This window comes from Solanum verrucosum, unplaced genomic scaffold (genome assembly GCF_900185275.1).
Source record: "Solanum verrucosum unplaced genomic scaffold, falcon-dt-bn FXZP01000165.1, whole genome shotgun sequence".
Taxonomy (NCBI): domain Eukaryota; kingdom Viridiplantae; phylum Streptophyta; class Magnoliopsida; order Solanales; family Solanaceae; genus Solanum; species Solanum verrucosum.
The window spans coordinates 1,146,758-1,165,191 of NW_026020340.1; the positions used below are offsets into that span (position 1 = coordinate 1,146,758).

Here is an 18,434-nt window from a genome sequence, read left to right on the forward strand (position 1 = left end):
TTAAGCATGACCTTTATGTAAGTTGTAACCATCACAATAATTAAAAATTTCAAGGTTTTGTTACCATATTCACAAACTAGTTCAACTAACTCTACTTTTGGTCCATGCAACAATTTTTTTTTTTGGTTTCCCACCCGGTGTCCGGAATCGACATGGGAGCTCCAACTAAATCCGGATCGCGCTCTGCAGGGCCCATTTGAGGGTGGCGCTCCCAACAAGATTTTCTCCATACCCAGGACTCGAGCCTGAGACCTTTGGTTAAGGGTGAAACACTCCCACCAATGCACCACAACCCATGTTGGTAACAAAATTATTTGTTAGTTTCCCTCCAAAATGAATGGAAAAAAAAAAAAAGAGGGAAATTTAAATGGATATTTCTTATATTTTTACCTAGGATTCTTTTAATTTGCCAATGAGATAAAAGTAATTCAATTTCCTTTTTATATATTTGTATGAAAGTGAAAGTAAAGTTACTTCAACTATAGATGTCATTTTAATGGCAGACATAAACCATGTATGGTAGGTACACCTTATAGAAAAGTAGAATCATTCGGAATCTTTTTAATTAAATTACTTGTTGCTTCTTTAAGTTATAATATTGTATATCATAATAATAATCCAAAAGAACTTGGAAAATTAATGAATGTGACATAAAAAAGCAGAAAAGGAAAACAAAAGCCTTCATTAAACTAAATCATCTTCTCAATGATGACAAACAAGTCTACAACATCATAATCTCTCAAGATACACCTTGCATAATATTTTTATGCAAAATTAGACCAAGAGAAAAAAGATAGCAAAGTATACATATAGTAAAAAAAAAAATTTTAAAAAATCCCCAATAACTCATATTACATAGGGAAATAATTAAAATAAAAGATCAAACTCCTCTCTCCATCCAAATCAAAGGGCTTAAAAAACAAAGCACCAAGTCATGATCAAGAATACAACACTTTTATAGTGAGACATTGATCTTGAAAAAAAACCCAAATATGTAACTAAGTAAAAGGCCATTCATAATTAGACCTTTTGTCAAAATCCTCTAAATCTTGGTTAGCTAATAATTAAGAGGATTGCTTAGTTTCTAAGGCAAACCAACTAATTTTACAAAGATCCTAATTGGATGGAATTAAATGGCATGCATATGATATCCATCCATTTTCATGCTTAGTAATTTTTACCTCCTTTTTCATATGAAAAGGATGGATAATGCATATCCTACTATCTAAACTTAACCAAACCAGGGTTGTGGCGAGATGGATGAAATTCCTCCACCTTCAGGTAACTTAACTCCTGATGGGAGCACTTACTTTTCCATGTAACAGGCCCTACACAGCTCGAATCTAAATTAGTCGAGCCAGTAAATTTCAGAAGAGAGGGAAACAAAAAATACTATACTACTTAAGGTGAGCTAATTATAGAGGTGGGAAAAGAAGGAAAAGCACTACATGTTGGTCAATGATGATTGGTGAACAACTTTTTGATACTTTGAAGTAGTATCAATGCCTTCAACAATGTTAAAACCAGCACCAACAACATCCCTTTTTTGCCCAAAACATGTTCTAGCACCGGGGGAGATTCCCCCGGTGCTACTACTCAGGGCAGAGTCCTGATGTAGCAAACGCGGAGTAGGGGAGGTAATAGTGACCGGAGGAATGTCGATTGAGTTGAGTTGTGGTGGTGGATGTTGCCATTGAGGTAGTGGTCCTGCTAGTAAAAGTGTTTGAAGTAATGGCCCTGCTTCCATCACAGCTTGCAAGAATTTCCCCTTCTCTGGCAATGGCTTCTTGATTACAACATTTTCGATTAAATCTTGGATTAATAATGGTGGTGAAACAACATTGTTTTCATCACAATCTGAGGAATTAGAAAGTACACAAATGTTGTTGTTGTGGTTAGAGTCAACTACCCCTTTTAAAATTTGGTCATGTTCTTGATTATCATGACTAATTGTTGTGCCACTAGAAATAGGTGTACTTTCTATAACAACATTATTTTGGTTATGTTTTTGAAATTGAAATTGTACTTGTACTTGTTGTTGTTGGAGCAATTGTTGTTGTAGTACAATTTTCTCCATTCCAATCCTTTGATATTTGCCTTGTGCTTCATCTCTTTCTTTCATAACTCTAGTCAATAGATCCTTAAGTTGCAAAATCTCCTCATCTTTTCTTGCAAGTTCCTCATGGGCTGAAATCACAGTATTCTCCAATTCCAATGTTGTGTACACCAATGAATGCTTCAATTCCTCTATCCCCTATCAAAAATTCCAAATCCACATAAAAAAAACGGTTGTTTTAAGGGGTTTTAAGCTATATTGCTCAAAACTCTTCAAAAATAGTGACAGATGCATGTCAGATCCTTCAAAAGCAGTACAGTACAGTACATTATTTTGGAGGATCCAATACTGATGCGACATCACTTTTGGAGAGTCTGAGCAAGGTGGAATTGAACAATGAACAATGAATATGAACAGGAACAAGAATGTTAGTTATTGACAAAATCAAGAAACTAAGAATGTTAGTTAAAAGAATCAAGAAACAAGAAAGTTAGTTAAAAAATTACCTCTTCTAGGTAGTAGTTATAAGGCCAGCTAAGAGGGCTACATTGATCTTCCATTTTTTTCTTTCTCTTTCTTGTAAATGTGTTTGGCTTGAAAGAGGTTAAAACAAAAGAGGGTACATAAAAAAGAAGTTGAGGGTTTTTGAGACTTACTTATATAAACTAAGTTTAGTTTGCTTTTTTTATGATGCTACTATAGTGGTAATAGTAGTACTATTGCTACTTTATCTTTATTATTATTATTATCTCACTCTAAGAGAGGCAAAATGTTTGTGGAGAAAAAACACAAAAGGCCAAAAAAGAAAAAGAGAAGGAAAAAAGGGGTTATAGTGGATATAAATCACAAATATTATCTTGCTACTTATACTTGTTACTATAAGATTCTTAGTACACAAGAGGGCCATTTTTTATTTTTATTTGTTAACTGTTTTTAAAAGTAAAGAGGGAATGTGAACTAAAGAATCCAATTTGGGGACTAATGGGGGCTACAATGAATCTCCTTCCTATGCAAAAAATAAATAAATGAAGAAAGAAACACACACATGAGTGAACACATTAATTAAAAGCAGTATCACATTTTTGACAAAAAATTTTTTTGTCTATCTTATGGGGTTTCAAAAGTTTTTTTTTATTTTTTGCATAGTCTTGTTTAAGAAAAAAAAAATGGTAATTTAGTGTTTTAAGTACATATTTTGATCAAATGATAAACCATTAATTTTACTACTAGAAAATCAATAATTTTCAAAGGACATTCCATCAGACTCTGGCTCGTTAGTAAGGGATTTTCTGACCAAAAATCCGTTGGATAGATTATCGATAAGTTTGAACTTAGATGGATTTGAATATTGAACTTTATTTATATATTGTAGTAATTTTAACTTTTTTTTGGCTTTTTAGTGAATTTTTGGAATGTTTGAAATATAATGTTACACAAGCTAGTCGGCACAATTAATACACAATTATTTAATTAAATATACAAGTCAACTTAAAGCATGGCAAGATCATCTAGAATAACAACTCATTCACAAGATCCAGATTACACCATTTGCATAATCAAGACTTGTTTAATTATAATATAGATTAAGAATTTGTAATTAATACATATAAATAATATAGTTTAAATTCAAGCAAAAAAGTTCCCTAACAAATTAAAGAAATATATATAGGATTTAGCTTGCAAATCTTGAATAAAGATTTGTTTTGGACTCTTATACCAAAACAAGTGGAATAATAATATATAATGGATCCAAGCTAGTCTGAAAATGTTGATTTATCCACAATACATTTTTTTCCCTAGGTTCACACTTTTTATAAGAAATTTAAGGGGTCCATAAATTAGGACTATAGGACTTGTGCATGTGGACAGTGGACTTAGACAAAATAAGAAAAAATATAAAAATAAAACGCCTTTGTTATGAGTATGTGAATCATATTTTTGATGATCGATGTATCTGGATCAACTTGTGAATATCTCGATTAATTCAACAGAATGTGTTATCTTTTAGCAGCATAGATATTGAGCAACCTTTGAACATGTAAGTATAAAGTATGAGTCACCTAATTTTTTTTTGTTTGTTTTTTTTGCTTCTACTTGAACTTGAGCTTGAAACTTCATGATTTTCAACGCATTTTATTTGACCACTAAATCATATCTTTGGATATTCGAATTATGCGTTTCTACGAAGACAGAACGGACTGCGGAGCCACCTCTTTAGCTATAAATTTAATAGTTTTGATTTAAATCTTATAATTATAATGTATTATCATAAATAAAAAGATATATAATTTAAAATTCATAAATTAAAAAATTCTGATTTGTACCATATATAATGATGAATATTGAAAGTTGTGGAATATTTAATGTAATAAACTATTTGGTCAAAATAAAAGATAAAGTTGAGTAATGATGGGAATGACACACACATTCCATCTAAAGATTTTTTTTTTTATATATTTTTCATTTTTTGCTTTGATAGTATATGTTTATGGTTAACCTTTTTGACTCTAATAAAGATAAAATTGTATGGACTAGGAATCATAGGTTATGTCTAATTATTAATTTTGAATTATTTTTCTCACTTTCTTTTTTTGCCGCACTGTGAAAGCGACCTCGTATACTCTTTTCATTGTAAGCCAAAAATTCTTAAAAGGTGGTGCCTTGCATTTGTGTTTAGATTTTTAGAAATTAATCCGAGCTTTTAATTTAAGAACTCTGTTTAAAATGAATCGATGATTTATCGAAAATAATTTATCTATCTCATAATATAAGTGTAAAATCTACATATATTCTATCATCTTCAGACTGCACTTATGAAATTATACAAAATATGTTATATTATTGTATTTAAATTAATTTTTGAGAATATGTGTGTCAATTTTTATGAAAAGTTATCTTAAGATTGCCTCATTAACACATTATTTGTAATGTTATAATTTTTTATTGAAAGATTTCATTTACTTAATAACATTATTAATAATTTAACTTAGGAAAATCTTAAATCTCCTCAAATAATTTAAATTTCCTTTTTTTTTAATTCTTTAATCCTTTCACAAAGAAAAGGAATCAATAAGGCTTTTATATTATCTTTTTCTTCTTGGTGAAATTCAGGATTAAATTTAATAAAAGATACTTACTCATATTTGATATTTAAACTAAGGTGAAGTAATAAAATATAGAGGAAGTCCAAATCTTTTTCTTATACAATCCAAAATTGCTTGTTTTAACCTTGTTTATACTCTCATCGCTAGCAAATCGTATTATATACGATTTTATCATTAACATAGCTTCAGCTTAAAATTGATATGAGCTTAATTCACTTATCCAAATTCTCTAACATGAAGGAACCATTCATATTTACCTCTTCAATTGAAGGAATCGTGCAAAACGAGACTTTTTCTAATGATAGAAGTAATATTAAATCAAAAATTTAATCAAAAGCGTAACAGAATGATAAATTTGACTCTCTTTTTTATAAGTACATAATGAAACCCTCTATATAACTTAAACAATCTCTAATATGTATATAATTTAAATCGATATAAACACTCAATATGAGTAAACTTTTTAAGATTTTGGAGGGAAGATATATTATTTATAGGGAGGAGGGATTAATGGTAGGGACAACATGAAAACCTTTTAGAGAACAAAGTAGGTATTTGGAGAAAAAAAAAAATAACGGCTTCTATTTTGACTCAATTTCTTTCACAATTTTGTTTTTTTTTTCTTGGGTTCTGTTCCACCACGCGTTGGCGTGTGGGTCCATTTTGTGGGACCCATTCATGTGTATTCTTATTGGCTCATCTTATCTAAAATACTGAGTGGGCCCATGTGTTCATTTTTTTTTAAAAAAATAATAAAATAAAAAGTTCGCATTACAAGGTTGTAATTTTGAGTCACCAAAGGAGCAAAAAAGGTGGAAGTGGGGCGGGAGGGGGGTTACCATCCAAGCAATTCTATCTCGTCGGGATACAGAAAGGGGAAATAAGAAAGGAGATTATAAGGTGGAGAAACAAGTCATCACCAATAAGTGAAAGTTCAGATAGTTAACCAATTGAAATTTTCCGACCCCAATGTTCTACTTTTGTCTTTTTTCTTTATGATAGGATTTATTATTATTTTTGAGAAGGTGAAAATGGCTTAAGTTTGTCCTCTTTTCTCTTATAAGATGTTAATTTTTGAGTTAAAAAATATTCATCCATTCATCTATTAGACAATAATTATCCTTTACGATTAAAGATAACTCACATTTATATAATGAACATTTTTAACCGTAAAGGAAAATTAGGGCCAATAGCTGAAAGGAGGGACATTTTAACACGAACAATGTTAATGGTAATTCAATGAGTGCAACGAGATTATATTTAAACCATTTTCAATATGTTAGCGATATTTCTAATCCTTTTTGTTTCTTTTTTTATTGAAAGACCTTGACAGTTTTTTTTAATTATCCGATGTTTGATATTTTCATTAGGATGCGACTATATATGATTTCAAGTCGAAAAATCTCATATTGAAAATAAAGTGTTTCCTAATAAAATGACTTTAATATTCAACTCAATTTCAAAACATCTGATTAAGAATGAAAGAGTGTTTGTCACTTTGTTGTCGTAAACTTTATTGGTATTGTATTAGTAGTAATCTTCCTTGCCAAACCTGAAAAAAGATTGAAGTAAACATAGGAGATTTTAGAAAAAGGAGAAGTGGAACTTTAGAAATAATAATAATCGAAAAAATAATGTTTATTTTATTAAATTCTAAAAAAAGGGAATATGCATATAATCCTTTTAATAGTTTATGTCCGTTATATTAATTTGTTGAAATCATCTTTACAATACTTTAAATATTGTAATCAATACGATTTTAATGTCTTTATGCACCTTTGAATATTTATTTAACATTTTTATTATATTTAATTACCATGTAATTTTATAATTTTCTATTTCTTAAAATTCATTAATGATGAGAACTATTTATTCAAAATAAAAAATGTAATGGTTTCTTCAAATTTTTTTAATTTTTTTTTTTTTTTTTGAAAATTAAACTATATACTAACTCAATATTGCACGGATTATATGCCCCTCGTGTGGAAAAAGACATTAATACATTATGGAAATAATAAAGACATTAGGCCCTGGGATTTATGACTTCCAGCTGGATTATCTATTCAACTAAACCATTTTTTTGTGTAAAAAATAATATACATTCACTTGACTTATAAAATAAAATATGTATTTTCAAAATATGATTATAAGTGAAAAGGTTGTTATGCAACTAGATTGAGAATAAAGTGTGATTATATATTATTATTATTATTATTATTATTATTATTATTATTATTATTATTATTATTATTATTATTATTAATAAGCTATTACGTGAAATATGTTGCTCACTAACTTGTTTGGATTGATCTATTTTAAGTATTTAGGTAAAATTTAAAAATATCTTTAAACACTTATTTTTAAGTCAAAAAGACAAAATAAGCCCTAAAAAAATTTAATTATGACTTTTGACTTATAAGTTAGAAATTATAAGCTCATCCAAATAAATTCTTAGACTACACAACGACTTGGAACAAATAAGAGGTGGAGGCATGTATCTATCATATTATAAGTGAATTTGAACGAATTTAATAGATTTTATATGAACCCAATAACTATTCAAGTTATAAATTTGATATCAATAAATTTCAAATATTTGCTTCGCTTTTAAATAAAATACTAGCACATTTGATACAAATAACAAAGTTGGTCCTTTAGGTTTAAATTTTTCACTTAAACATATATTTTTGCAATTTTGATCCTTTAATTTAATCTAATATTAATACTTTTGGTCTTTGTCAAATATATAAACACATTATAATGGTTAGATTTGATGAGAATTATATATTTTAAAAAATAATAAACAATACTTAAAAAATATTTCAAATCCAAAAAGCTAGACAAAATGCCAAAACTAGACAACAAAAAAAATAAATCGCACAAAATACAAAAACTACACAACCCTCCAAATTTGAGTAACCGACAAATCTTTTTTTTATATCTCCATAGTTTTTGTTAGATTTGACAAATTAGAGTTCAATTAATATATATGATGAACGTACCAAAATTGTTCACTTTTAACAAATTTAAAAGATCAAAATTGTCAAAATATATATTTTGAAAAATATTTTTAACCAACTAAAAAATAACAATAATAGAGTTTGACATTTCACAACACATTTACATAAGTCTCAAAATTATATCTACACATAAAGTACTCCATTATATAGTCTTTGTATCTATTAATTATTCACCTTTGTTTTACAGATGTTACAAGTAATTACATAAGACTCATCTTTTGTCGCACTTAATATTTATGTCAAATTAATAAATATAAAAAATATATATAAATATATACACATTTATCATTCAAAGTATGATTAACTACTAATATTAAATTATTTATTTCGATGTAAACACCTACTAATTGGGTAAGAATACTCCTTCTAGAATTCTTTTTACATCCATTAAGAAGTCATTTAATAATTTTAATCAAAAATAATTTAACTAGATTAAACTATCTCTTCCCTAAATTGATCTTATGTATAAAAATGAAAATCTCTTCGATTCTCATAAATAAAAAGGAAATAAAACTAAAAATAATTTGGTAAAGGATCACATAATCAATTGACCTTTAGGGAGGAAATGATCACTTCAAATTCAGTTTATTTAAATGGCATGCATTTTCAATGGAATAATAAGTAATTTTGGAGTGTCTTGAAAGTCAAATTTCACTCATTTTCTCATGAATCTACAGAAGATAATTAAATAAAATGCACCCAAAAAAAACACATGAAGGTGAAGTTGCACACTAAGCCAGCATGATTTTTACAATTTTTCTTTTTCCTCCATAAATTGTATCACAATTATACAACATTATCTCTCACGCACAATAATTGATATTATGCATTAACCCCTCATACGTGTCAACTTCCTATTGGCTCTGACCTTCTCCTAATCACTCATGAATGTAAAGTACGATTTATGGATTCACATGAATTCAATAATTTTACGCATGTTAGGTATATAATAAGAAATTTGTTACTTCCTTTGTCTCAAATTATCTCTAAAATTAAATATCTCAAATTATTTATCGTTTTAGAAGTTCAAGACAAAATTAATTCTTTTTGCATTTTACCCTTAAGTCTTAATAGTTGAAGTTCTTGAAGACTACAAACGTATCAATTCTGAGTAACTTTAGCCTGTCTTTCCTTTAGTTTTCTAGTTCAAGTAAGTGACTTCGTAACCTTAGCCTGCTTTTTTTTTACTTAGGCCTTCGCCACTTCAAACATCACCTATTCTAGTGACATAGGCCCACCCGATCAAGAAAAGAGATTTGAGATTAACCACTACATGAAGTAAGCTATCTAAAAGCTACAGTAAATAAAATTCTTTTTGAAAACAAACCACTAATCCGCCTTAGATACTCTTTTAAGTCCGTGTAAGGCGGAGGGAGTGAAGGGACCTGTAGGAGGCTGAAAAGTTGAACTCTTTATTTCATATTTCTTTTCTTACTGATTGAATGAAACTTATGTAGTCGATCATGATGGAAAGATTCCGCAAGGATCTTGGCACAAGAGGAAAAGATCAGCTTCAATCGTGATGTTATGATTATTGAAATTAAATACAAATGAAGGATAAAATTAAATAGTTAATCCCCCTTCTAACGATTAATGTTTTTTCATGGATCGTGAAAAAAAATCATGACAAATAATTTGAAATGGCGGAAGTAAAATATTTATACATAATTTGATTAGAAATTCAATTATTGTGTATATTAATTTATGATCGTTGTAAAAAACCATAAACTATATAGTCCTGAATTTGCCTTTGTTTCTAATAATGAATATTTTACAAAACATGAGACAAAACCCTAAAAAATTCAATTAATGGGATGGAGGGAAAATGATGTAGTACTTAAACCTAATCATATAATTAACAATTTGTTTGCCTTCCACTAACCATATACTAACTAACTCCACTTAATATAAATTACTATTTTTAAAATCCATTTTATCCATAGTAGAACTAATTTTAATTTCAATTAAATAAATGGATATATAATTGATGGGATAAAAACTAGTGGGTGAGACAAAATAATTACAAAACATATGATGTTAAAATTGTAAGTGTGTTTATGAGAACTAATCCATTTACACAAAGTGTGACAACCTTAAAAAAATAATACTTCAATGGCCTTTTCTAACCACTAACGGCCATTTCAGTTGAGTCATAATGAATACTATTCTTTTTGGTTTTTCGTATCGTATCGATGTCTGTTTATATCTTTTTTAAAGTTTGATTAATTTGAATTTACGCCAAAAGTTTTACTTTAAGAATAAACTGCTCCTTACTAAAGGTATTTCTCCATACTTATGATTTGAATTCAAAACCTCAGATAAAAATAGAAGGAATACTTATTACTCTATCGTTAATGATGGGTCATAATGGATGTCTCTCCTTATTCTGTTTTTCTGTCCTTTTATAATTTATCCTTTAAAAGTCATGAAATTATTTTATTGTCATATAATGAAAGTTTGTGAGCTTTGTTAGAATCAAATTCGGAATAATCAAGTGTCACGGAGAAGTTCAAAAAAGTAATTCCCGTGACGATAAATCAAATGAGAAGTCAAATTTTATTAAGAGAAACACAAATATTTAATGTAACATGATAATTTGAATTGTTATATATATATATTATTATTATTATTATTATATTTTTCTGAAGTTAACAGGTGCACGTGCACCTCCACTTTGTTGGTGGGATGGAATACACAAAGATATTTCATGTGATTAATTATCCTATGTTTTAGATCATATAGTTAATTTCATTATTTTAGTACAAATAACAGGATAAAACAATTCAAAACTACTTAATATTTATAATCAAATGTAGATTATAATAACTCACATTTTATTTCAAAATTGTTATCATTATTCCACAATCAAACCACGTATACTTTTAAATGTCAATTCTTGACAAGACACCACTTGACTCACTAATGTTCATTTTCTCGTTTTAATGGCGGGAAGCTTAATTAACCACAACTTTTCCACCACTTTGAATTTTGGTTGAAATTTATGAATTTCCAATAATAATGTCAAAAAAATTGCAATAAAATACTTTGCTTGTATTAATCACAATTACGTACAAAAGTAAATTTAGGATTTAAAGTCTGTACGTATATTCGAATTCAATGTATACATTCATATTTTAACTTTTTGGCATATATAGCTCGAGTTGAAATAATTAATGTTCACAAAGACGGAGTCAAGATTAATTGAAACTCATAGGATCAAATTCTGAATACAAATTCATTAAATATTTATAAATAAATTATTATTATATATTAACTTGAGATGTCTTATAATTTTTCATAAATTTTAAATTCTAAATTTAAATCCGTTAAATCATACGTATTTCAACCGATGTCATTGGTCCAAAACCCACTACGATTCATTTATTTTTTTTAGGGTCGTAATATCCATAGTGATATCCAGTCTATTTTCACGTTACTATAAATTAACAAATCCATGCACCGTTTTTTGGATAAGACTTTTTTTTCATATCACAAAGATTTTATCTTCATTTTTTTATTGAACAAATGGGAAGAAAATAAAAAGTCACCTTTCACTAATTATAATTTTTTTAAAGTTCGTGCAAAAACACGGTTTTAGTGAACTGTATAAGAAAATGATGGATGATAAAGGCATGGAAATTAAAAGAAATAAAAAGTCTTTCTCTTCCTTTTTCAACTTCACATTTGTGAGTTGCATGTGAAATTTTTGTTATTTTCCTATAATAGTAGAAGTTCTTTTTTTTTTCTTCCTATTTTTTGCGTGTCAATTTTGTCTTATGATTTACAACAACAAGAAATATATTATATTTAATGTAATCTCATAAATCATATCTTGGAAGAATACGATGTACGCAGATTTTATTCTTATCTTATTAACAAAGTCAAAAATTTTATTAAGAAGATTCGAAAACTAAAAATAGGTGAATTTTGAATCAACTAAACAACGGAGTCAATCTATAATCTTGTGTTAGGAGATTCGAAATATAGATATGCACATAAAAACATAAAAAGATTACTCTATATTACAATGTAATTTCTTGTTGTGAGGTTTGGATGAACACTTTCTCGTCCCTGCTTATGAAGATGGGGAAATTATTTCCGAAAGACCTTTCACTCAGGTAGAATAAGTTTCGTCTTATGATTTGTGATCTTTTAAAAAAATCGAAGGTTCTATATCACCGTTTTTAAATACTCCCATATTGGCCATAATTAGTGGTCTTTATCTGACCCTGACTTCTAATTAATTTGCTAAATTGTTTTAATTTGTCGCTATCAACTCAGTAGATGAAAGATTAGTGATACATTAACATAAAATTGGAATTGAAAAGAGTTTGAATCATGTATATCGTTTCATCTAAGAACTTAAACTATTTAAAAAGTAAAATACTTTTAATTTAATTAAGTTAAAAGTTCATCCGATATTTTTTGTTAAGCTAATCATATCTAAGTATATTTACTTATGAATAACGGTGAGACTCAAATCTACGATGAATATAAAGAACACTTGCCTACTCTGATAACATGTTGAATATTATGAATTTTCTATCTAAATATTTAAATTGTTAAAGAAAAAATATTATTTATTTATTTAAGTCAGCAAGAGGAAGAATTATACACCTAAGGATTTTGATAAAGGTATTGGTTTGCATTATTTTATTGTGTGATACAAACTCGTCTAGATTCGTTTATTTATATTTTATTATTAAATTTAAATAAAACTTTTGAAGATTTGTGTGGGGTTAGACTAGCGTCGATACTCACCGCACACAAAGACAATAGTCTGATGCACAATACATTCCATGTTTAAAAAGTTCAAAAAAGGGTTGCATCCTTGTAAGGGTGTAATGTAAGCATCTTATCACAACTCGGAGCTGTGATGTTTTATAGCATCAAAACACTCACCGTACAAAAAATGACAATTTGTGTAAAACACTCACCGTACAAAAAATGACAATTTGGTACACAATGTATCCCATGTTCAGAGTTCAAAAACGGGTTGCATCCTCTTTCTAAAAGGGTGTAGTGTAAGCATCATACTTCGATGCAAACATTAATGGTTGATTCCACAACTCAACATGTATTCTATAGCATCACATCACTCACCGCATCGCGTTCATAAAGTTCAAAAAGGGGTTGCATCCTCATTCTAAAAAGGTGTATCGTAAGCATCTTATGATGCAAACATTAGTGGCTCATCCCACAACTTGAACTTGTGGATCTATAGCATCACAATGCTCACCACATAAAAAAGGGATAGTCTAATGCACGATACATCCTGCATTCACATAGTTAAGAAAAGGGTCTCATTCCGAAAGGGTCGGGTGTAACATAAGCATCTTACGTGATGCAAAAATTTCTCCAAAGACCGTTTTCAGAAAATAGTCGAAACACCACTTGCACAACTAAAACGAAAAACTGCACAATAGCCTAAGATTACCTCAACATACTCTGATGAATTTTGTGTTCCTAGACCCAACTTCTTGTCAAGAGGGAGACTGTTCAAAGCGGTACAATTCTAGTTTTTTGAAAAACTACATAACATATCACTAATTGCTTATATCTGTCAGTCCTGATAGTGAGCTAGCTCCTTTCAAAGTTGCAAACACAATCCCTAGGTTGCGATCTAAGCTTACCAAATAATTCTGAGCAATGGTGAAAGTAACAACTAACCATGTCCTCCTTGACAACGAGGTAAGCTCCTATCATGCCAATGGATTCAGACTGAACATACTCGAGATATCTGGGATTCTGTGTCAATACAATCAGTAAATTTCAGAATGGATACAGCAAAAATTCAATCAGATACATAAATTGGGAACAATGGTAACTGATTATACAAACACAACATGCTTGTAGAACTAAGAGCCTTTCATGTTGGACAAATCAGGTTTTATAACCTTGTTCCACTTGCAATAGAAACAGATTCTAAGGAAATCATTAACACGTTGCAGCAAGGAAACGATTGCTACTCTCATTTAATTGATGACAGCAGGTACTTGATGCATAAACTGAGGCACCATTCACCAAGCACACATTCAGAGAATGCAAATGGAGTGGTCGATGGCTTTGCAAAGCATGGAGCAAGGATGACTATTAATGAAAACTCGATGCTATATCATGTACGACCATCTTTTGTTGTTTCTACTTTTATCAATGACTGCATGGGGTCTGGATACTTCAGAAAGGTGAAAAATATGAAATGTCATTTAATTAGTGTTGATTTAAGTATCTATTTTCACCACATACAAAAAAATGTGATAAGATTTATCATTTTCATGGTAGTTTAAAGTCAAAGAAACTAATTTTACAAGGCAAATGCATTGAAATTTAGAAAAAATAGGATGATAGAACATAGAAATTACATAAAACAATATATCTTCAGTGATTGATTATAGTCCAGAATATGCAAAACAACAGTTCAGTGGTAAAAATAATGAAATTCGAAATCAAATACTGAAACCTGTAACATGAAATGGAATAAGGAAGAACATATTTGTAATAACTTTTCTTAAATTCTTCTTGTCAAGGTATCATTACACTAAATCGTTCATATAATATATATCTGCTTGATTTTTATTTGCATTTACTTCTGCAAACTCATCCCCCCGCCAAGCATGCACCTACAATTCATACACTTAGGTTATCACTAATGATTGAATCTACCTGAATGTATATAGCAGACATGGTCAACACAACTCTATATGCATTTAACTTCAACAAAATTATCACCTTTTACCAAAGAAACTTCCAACTTCCTTCCTATGTTGAATTCTAAATCTTCTGTACTCTACAATCAAATAAAATGAAGAGCAAATCCCTCTATTGAACCAACATATGGACAGTATAAATGACATTAGATTACTGTGGCAAGTACGCCGGATGCAGTCATCAGTCCAAAAGCATTAAATCATCAATCACCATGAAAGAAGCATCTAATCAAGATTGTACAGGCAGAAATTAAAAAAAAAACATTTACTCCGGAAACACATAGGTGATGCAATTTTTGGTGGATGGGGAATAAAACTTTGAAGGAGCAGAGATAGAATTAGTCATACAAATTTCAACAAAAAATTATAAACCTAAACCTGACAAAAAGTACAACGGAGGATCTTACCATTCAACACTTGCTCCAATATCAAAAAGGTATACATAAAGTGCAGGTTGTTCATTGCGGTCTTCGCATTTTTATATTCACAGGAATTTCCTTGTACGACTGAACTCTCTTAGCTGCCTCCCTTGATGGCCTGCCTAGAGATGCTCTTCCGAAGGATATAGGTTCAAACCTCGAAGAAGGGTGTACATCATCGGATGACATGCATATGGATGTCGAACCATTTTCTTGCACTGGATCACTTGTTGATGAATGCACAGCACAATTATCTTGTACCTCGAAAGAATCTTCACTGAGTTTCAACGCCTCAGGTTTAAACCTAGCAGACTGCCTCCTTACGCAGGATCTGTAAAGACAACAAATTTGTTAGGAAAATTCTCTTATCAATGTTTAGAATCAGAACTTTAGATAAACCACAACTATACTCTCTAAGTTAACATGCACAGCCTAACCTTTTATTTGCCGTCTTATCCTCACATTGAACTTGCTCAGAAGAGCTCATGCCTATGCATCAGAGATAGGGAATAATATAAAAACAATAGTCCCTAAGTACTTATTGACAATAAATACCATATCACACCAAGAGGTTACACTCACTCTTTGACTGGGGTCTCTTTTTGAGATTTCTGGCTTTCTCGGCGTCTCCTTTTCTTAATGATAGATCTCCTGCCTCCTCACACTTCATGGGTTTCACCTTTGAATATTGACAGCAAAAGAGTATATTAAAACCAACTCTACGACATTATGAGATTACCAAAATCGGCTTATGTACCTCATCATTCAGATCTTGGCACATATTTGTTCTCAGTTGCTCCTAATTGAACAAGAAAACTTCCTCAGACAAACAGAAAGAATTGACAGTTTTCTACAACAACAGTATACCCAGTGTATTCCCACAAGTGGAGTCTGGGGATAGTAGAGTGTACACAGACCTTACCTCTACCTTGAGAGATAGAGAGACTGTTTCCAATAGACCCTAGGCTCAAGGAAAAACATATCAAAGCAGATTGAAAAAAATAAAAGGGAAGTGAAGACATCATGGCAAAATACTAATAGAAAGCATGACAAAGCATTCTGACAAGAGAAACAATAACTACAACAAAATAGTGTGATTAACATATTAGAGATGCCAACAATCAATAATTAGACAATTATGCAGAACTAATTTGGCTATCTCTAAACTGTACTCACTTCTGCTTCAGACTTTCTAACATTAAGTACGCCCTTTATGCATCCAAGCTCATGTTGTAATGTTTTGACCTAATATCAGCCAAAATACCATTTAGATAAGCTTATGGGGAAATCTAACATCAAAAGAATATCAAATAAAAGCATCCGATGCTTACCCTATCTTTATTTGAATTTAATTCCTGGCGGGAAACAAAAGGGAAAAAAAAATAGTTTTAGCACCATGAAAGGAGATCAAATGTTCAGATAACAAATGAAAACTTTGACGGGCTCAGAAATGGAAGAGATAACAAACCGCAAGCATTTTAGTGTTTGCTTGAGCAAGCAGCTGATTTTGTTGTTGCATTTTCCGCACATTAATTCTCAGTTTCTGCATCTCTACCCCAGTTATTTCAATGATCTTGCTATAGAGAAAGAATCAAGGAACCGGACAACAAATCGCAAGAAAAGAGGCACCAGTACCATTATAAAGTACAAAAGTGACCCAAAACTATTTGACAACTGGAAAGTAAGTGTCATTCATCTGCAATTAAAGGATACTTCCTTTCTGCTAACATCTTCATCAACGCCATATTTTCCTGGATCAAAATTTCCAATAAAGCAAATTAAGCTAAACTAAAGCTAAGTTCATATATTTAACACAATAAACCACTAAACAAACACAAAGTGTACCTTCTGGATCCTTTCTAGATACTCTTTCGAAGCAGCTGGGATATGTTCTGGAATCTTATCTTGTCTAGACAATCTCTTTCGCAACGGTAAGTTACTGATATCAGCAAGCTTTTTCCTTGGACTATTCCTGGTATTAGCCTCCATTGCTTTCCCTATTTTTGTTTCATTCACCAGATTTTCCCCTTCTCTAGACCTTGATTTCTTGGCACGAAACAAATTTTCCTTTAGTTTAACAAATAAAATTCAACTATTTTTTTCGTAAAAGAGAACTAAAACATCAAGTAACTAGTCCTAAACTAAGCTAGGGAATGAGACACCAACAACATCTCCTGCAACACGCGAAGAAATGCTAAAAGGCACGTGTAAATGTCATTCAATGCGGGACTCCTGACTAAAGGCCAAATTGGCTAAACCATCAGCTAACGAATAAATACGAGCAATAGAGACCACCCAATACCTAGCCAAGAGGTGAGAATGCAGTAGCGGTAAAATTCAACTCTTTAGCAACAGACAATATAACAACTAAGATTAAATCAATAATTATAACTAAAAACGGAATCTGTACTGAAATTCACAACATATGATAGTCACTTCATTGCTTATAATCTTAATATTCTCTACTCAATCTTTCCGTCGTACTTTCAGATAATCAGCAATAAAAATTCAAACAAAAAATGCACAAAATAGGAATGCAAATTAGGGCTTTCGTCAAATTGAGAAGAGGATGAAGGAACTTACAACTCGATTTCGCCGGAACCTCGCCGCCAAGGGCTGTAAACGTCACCGTCGATTGGCTGTAAACTTCGCCGCCGAAATGCAATTTGAAATTTGGGGCCGAATGTCAGTCGAACTTTGAGTCCTTATTCACGATCCATTTGGCTACATATTTGATTTTTAAAAATAACCCCCAACCCCTTCTTTTTGCTCCCCGCTCCCTATCTCCCTTTTTTTCTTTTTTTTTCTCTCGATGATACTTAGACGCAACTGATAAACGTATAGTTTATATTTTGACACTAGACATATATATACATGGAAAAAAGAATAAATATATCCCCCAAATTATCGTAAATGGTACGCATATACCCTCCGTCATACTTTTGAGACATTGGTATGCCTGTCATCCAAAAAACTAGAGCATATATACCATCGATACTAACGGACATACACGTGTCATAATCTTATCCACCGACCCGACATTTATTAAATATCAGATTGATGGATAAGATTGCGCCAAATGTCCCTATTTAGTCTTTCGTTAGAGTGAAGGGTATATATGCTCTAGT

The 18,434-nt window shown here is 30.5% G+C and overlaps 2 protein-coding genes across 3 annotated transcripts; both read right to left on the reverse strand.

Annotated features, from left to right (window-relative positions):
- Window positions 1-1,403: 1,403 nt before the first annotated feature.
- Window positions 1,404-2,694, reverse strand: LOC125837041 (uncharacterized). The gene is made up of 2 exons (XM_049516177.1): window positions 2,563-2,694; window positions 1,404-2,254 (listed from the first exon to the last, which is right to left on the reverse strand). Exons 1-2 carry the CDS (start codon window positions 2,614-2,616, stop codon window positions 1,445-1,447), a joined length of 864 nt encoding a protein of 287 aa, XP_049372134.1. The 5' UTR covers window positions 2,617-2,694; the 3' UTR covers window positions 1,404-1,444.
- Window positions 2,695-13,619: 10,925 nt separating this feature from the next.
- LOC125837040 (SHUGOSHIN 2) lies at window positions 13,620-18,032 on the reverse strand. Of its 2 annotated transcripts, XM_049516175.1 has the most exons (11): window positions 17,890-18,032; window positions 17,152-17,352; window positions 17,020-17,057; window positions 16,775-16,883; window positions 16,638-16,661; window positions 16,483-16,551; window positions 16,064-16,105; window positions 15,889-15,985; window positions 15,744-15,795; window positions 15,295-15,637; window positions 13,620-13,928 (listed from the first exon to the last, which is right to left on the reverse strand). In XM_049516175.1, the coding sequence occupies exons 2-10, from the start codon at window positions 17,293-17,295 to the stop codon at window positions 15,346-15,348; spliced, it is 867 nt and encodes a 288-aa protein (XP_049372132.1). In that variant the 5' UTR covers window positions 17,296-17,352; window positions 17,890-18,032; the 3' UTR covers window positions 13,620-13,928; window positions 15,295-15,345. The 2 variants fall into 2 exon arrangements, with proteins under 2 accessions (XP_049372132.1, XP_049372133.1); XM_049516176.1 differs by lacking the exon at window positions 16,064-16,105 and having other exon boundaries at window positions 17,890-18,020.
- Between the last annotated feature and the right edge of the window lie 402 nt (window positions 18,033-18,434).

Bases quoted from the DNA above. Each gene is read 5' to 3' on its own strand.
- LOC125837041 (XM_049516177.1), bottom strand. From the start codon at position 2,616: ATGGAAGATCAATGTAGCCCTCTTAGCTGGCCTTATAACTACTACCTA. The intron at 2,255-2,562 runs GTAATTTTTTAA...AATTTTTGATAG, and splicing joins ATAACTACTACCTAGAAGAG to GGGATAGAGGAATTGAAGCA.
- LOC125837040 (XM_049516175.1), bottom strand. From the start codon at position 17,295: ATGGAGGCTAATACCAGGAATAGTCCAAGGAAAAAGCTTGCTGATATC. The intron at 16,662-16,774 runs GTTTGTTATCTC...GTTTCCCGCCAG, and splicing joins CAAACACTAAAATGCTTGCG to GAATTAAATTCAAATAAAGA. The intron at 16,106-16,482 runs GTGAGTACAGTT...TTGTTCAATTAG, and splicing joins TTAGAAAGTCTGAAGCAGAA to GAGCAACTGAGAACAAATAT.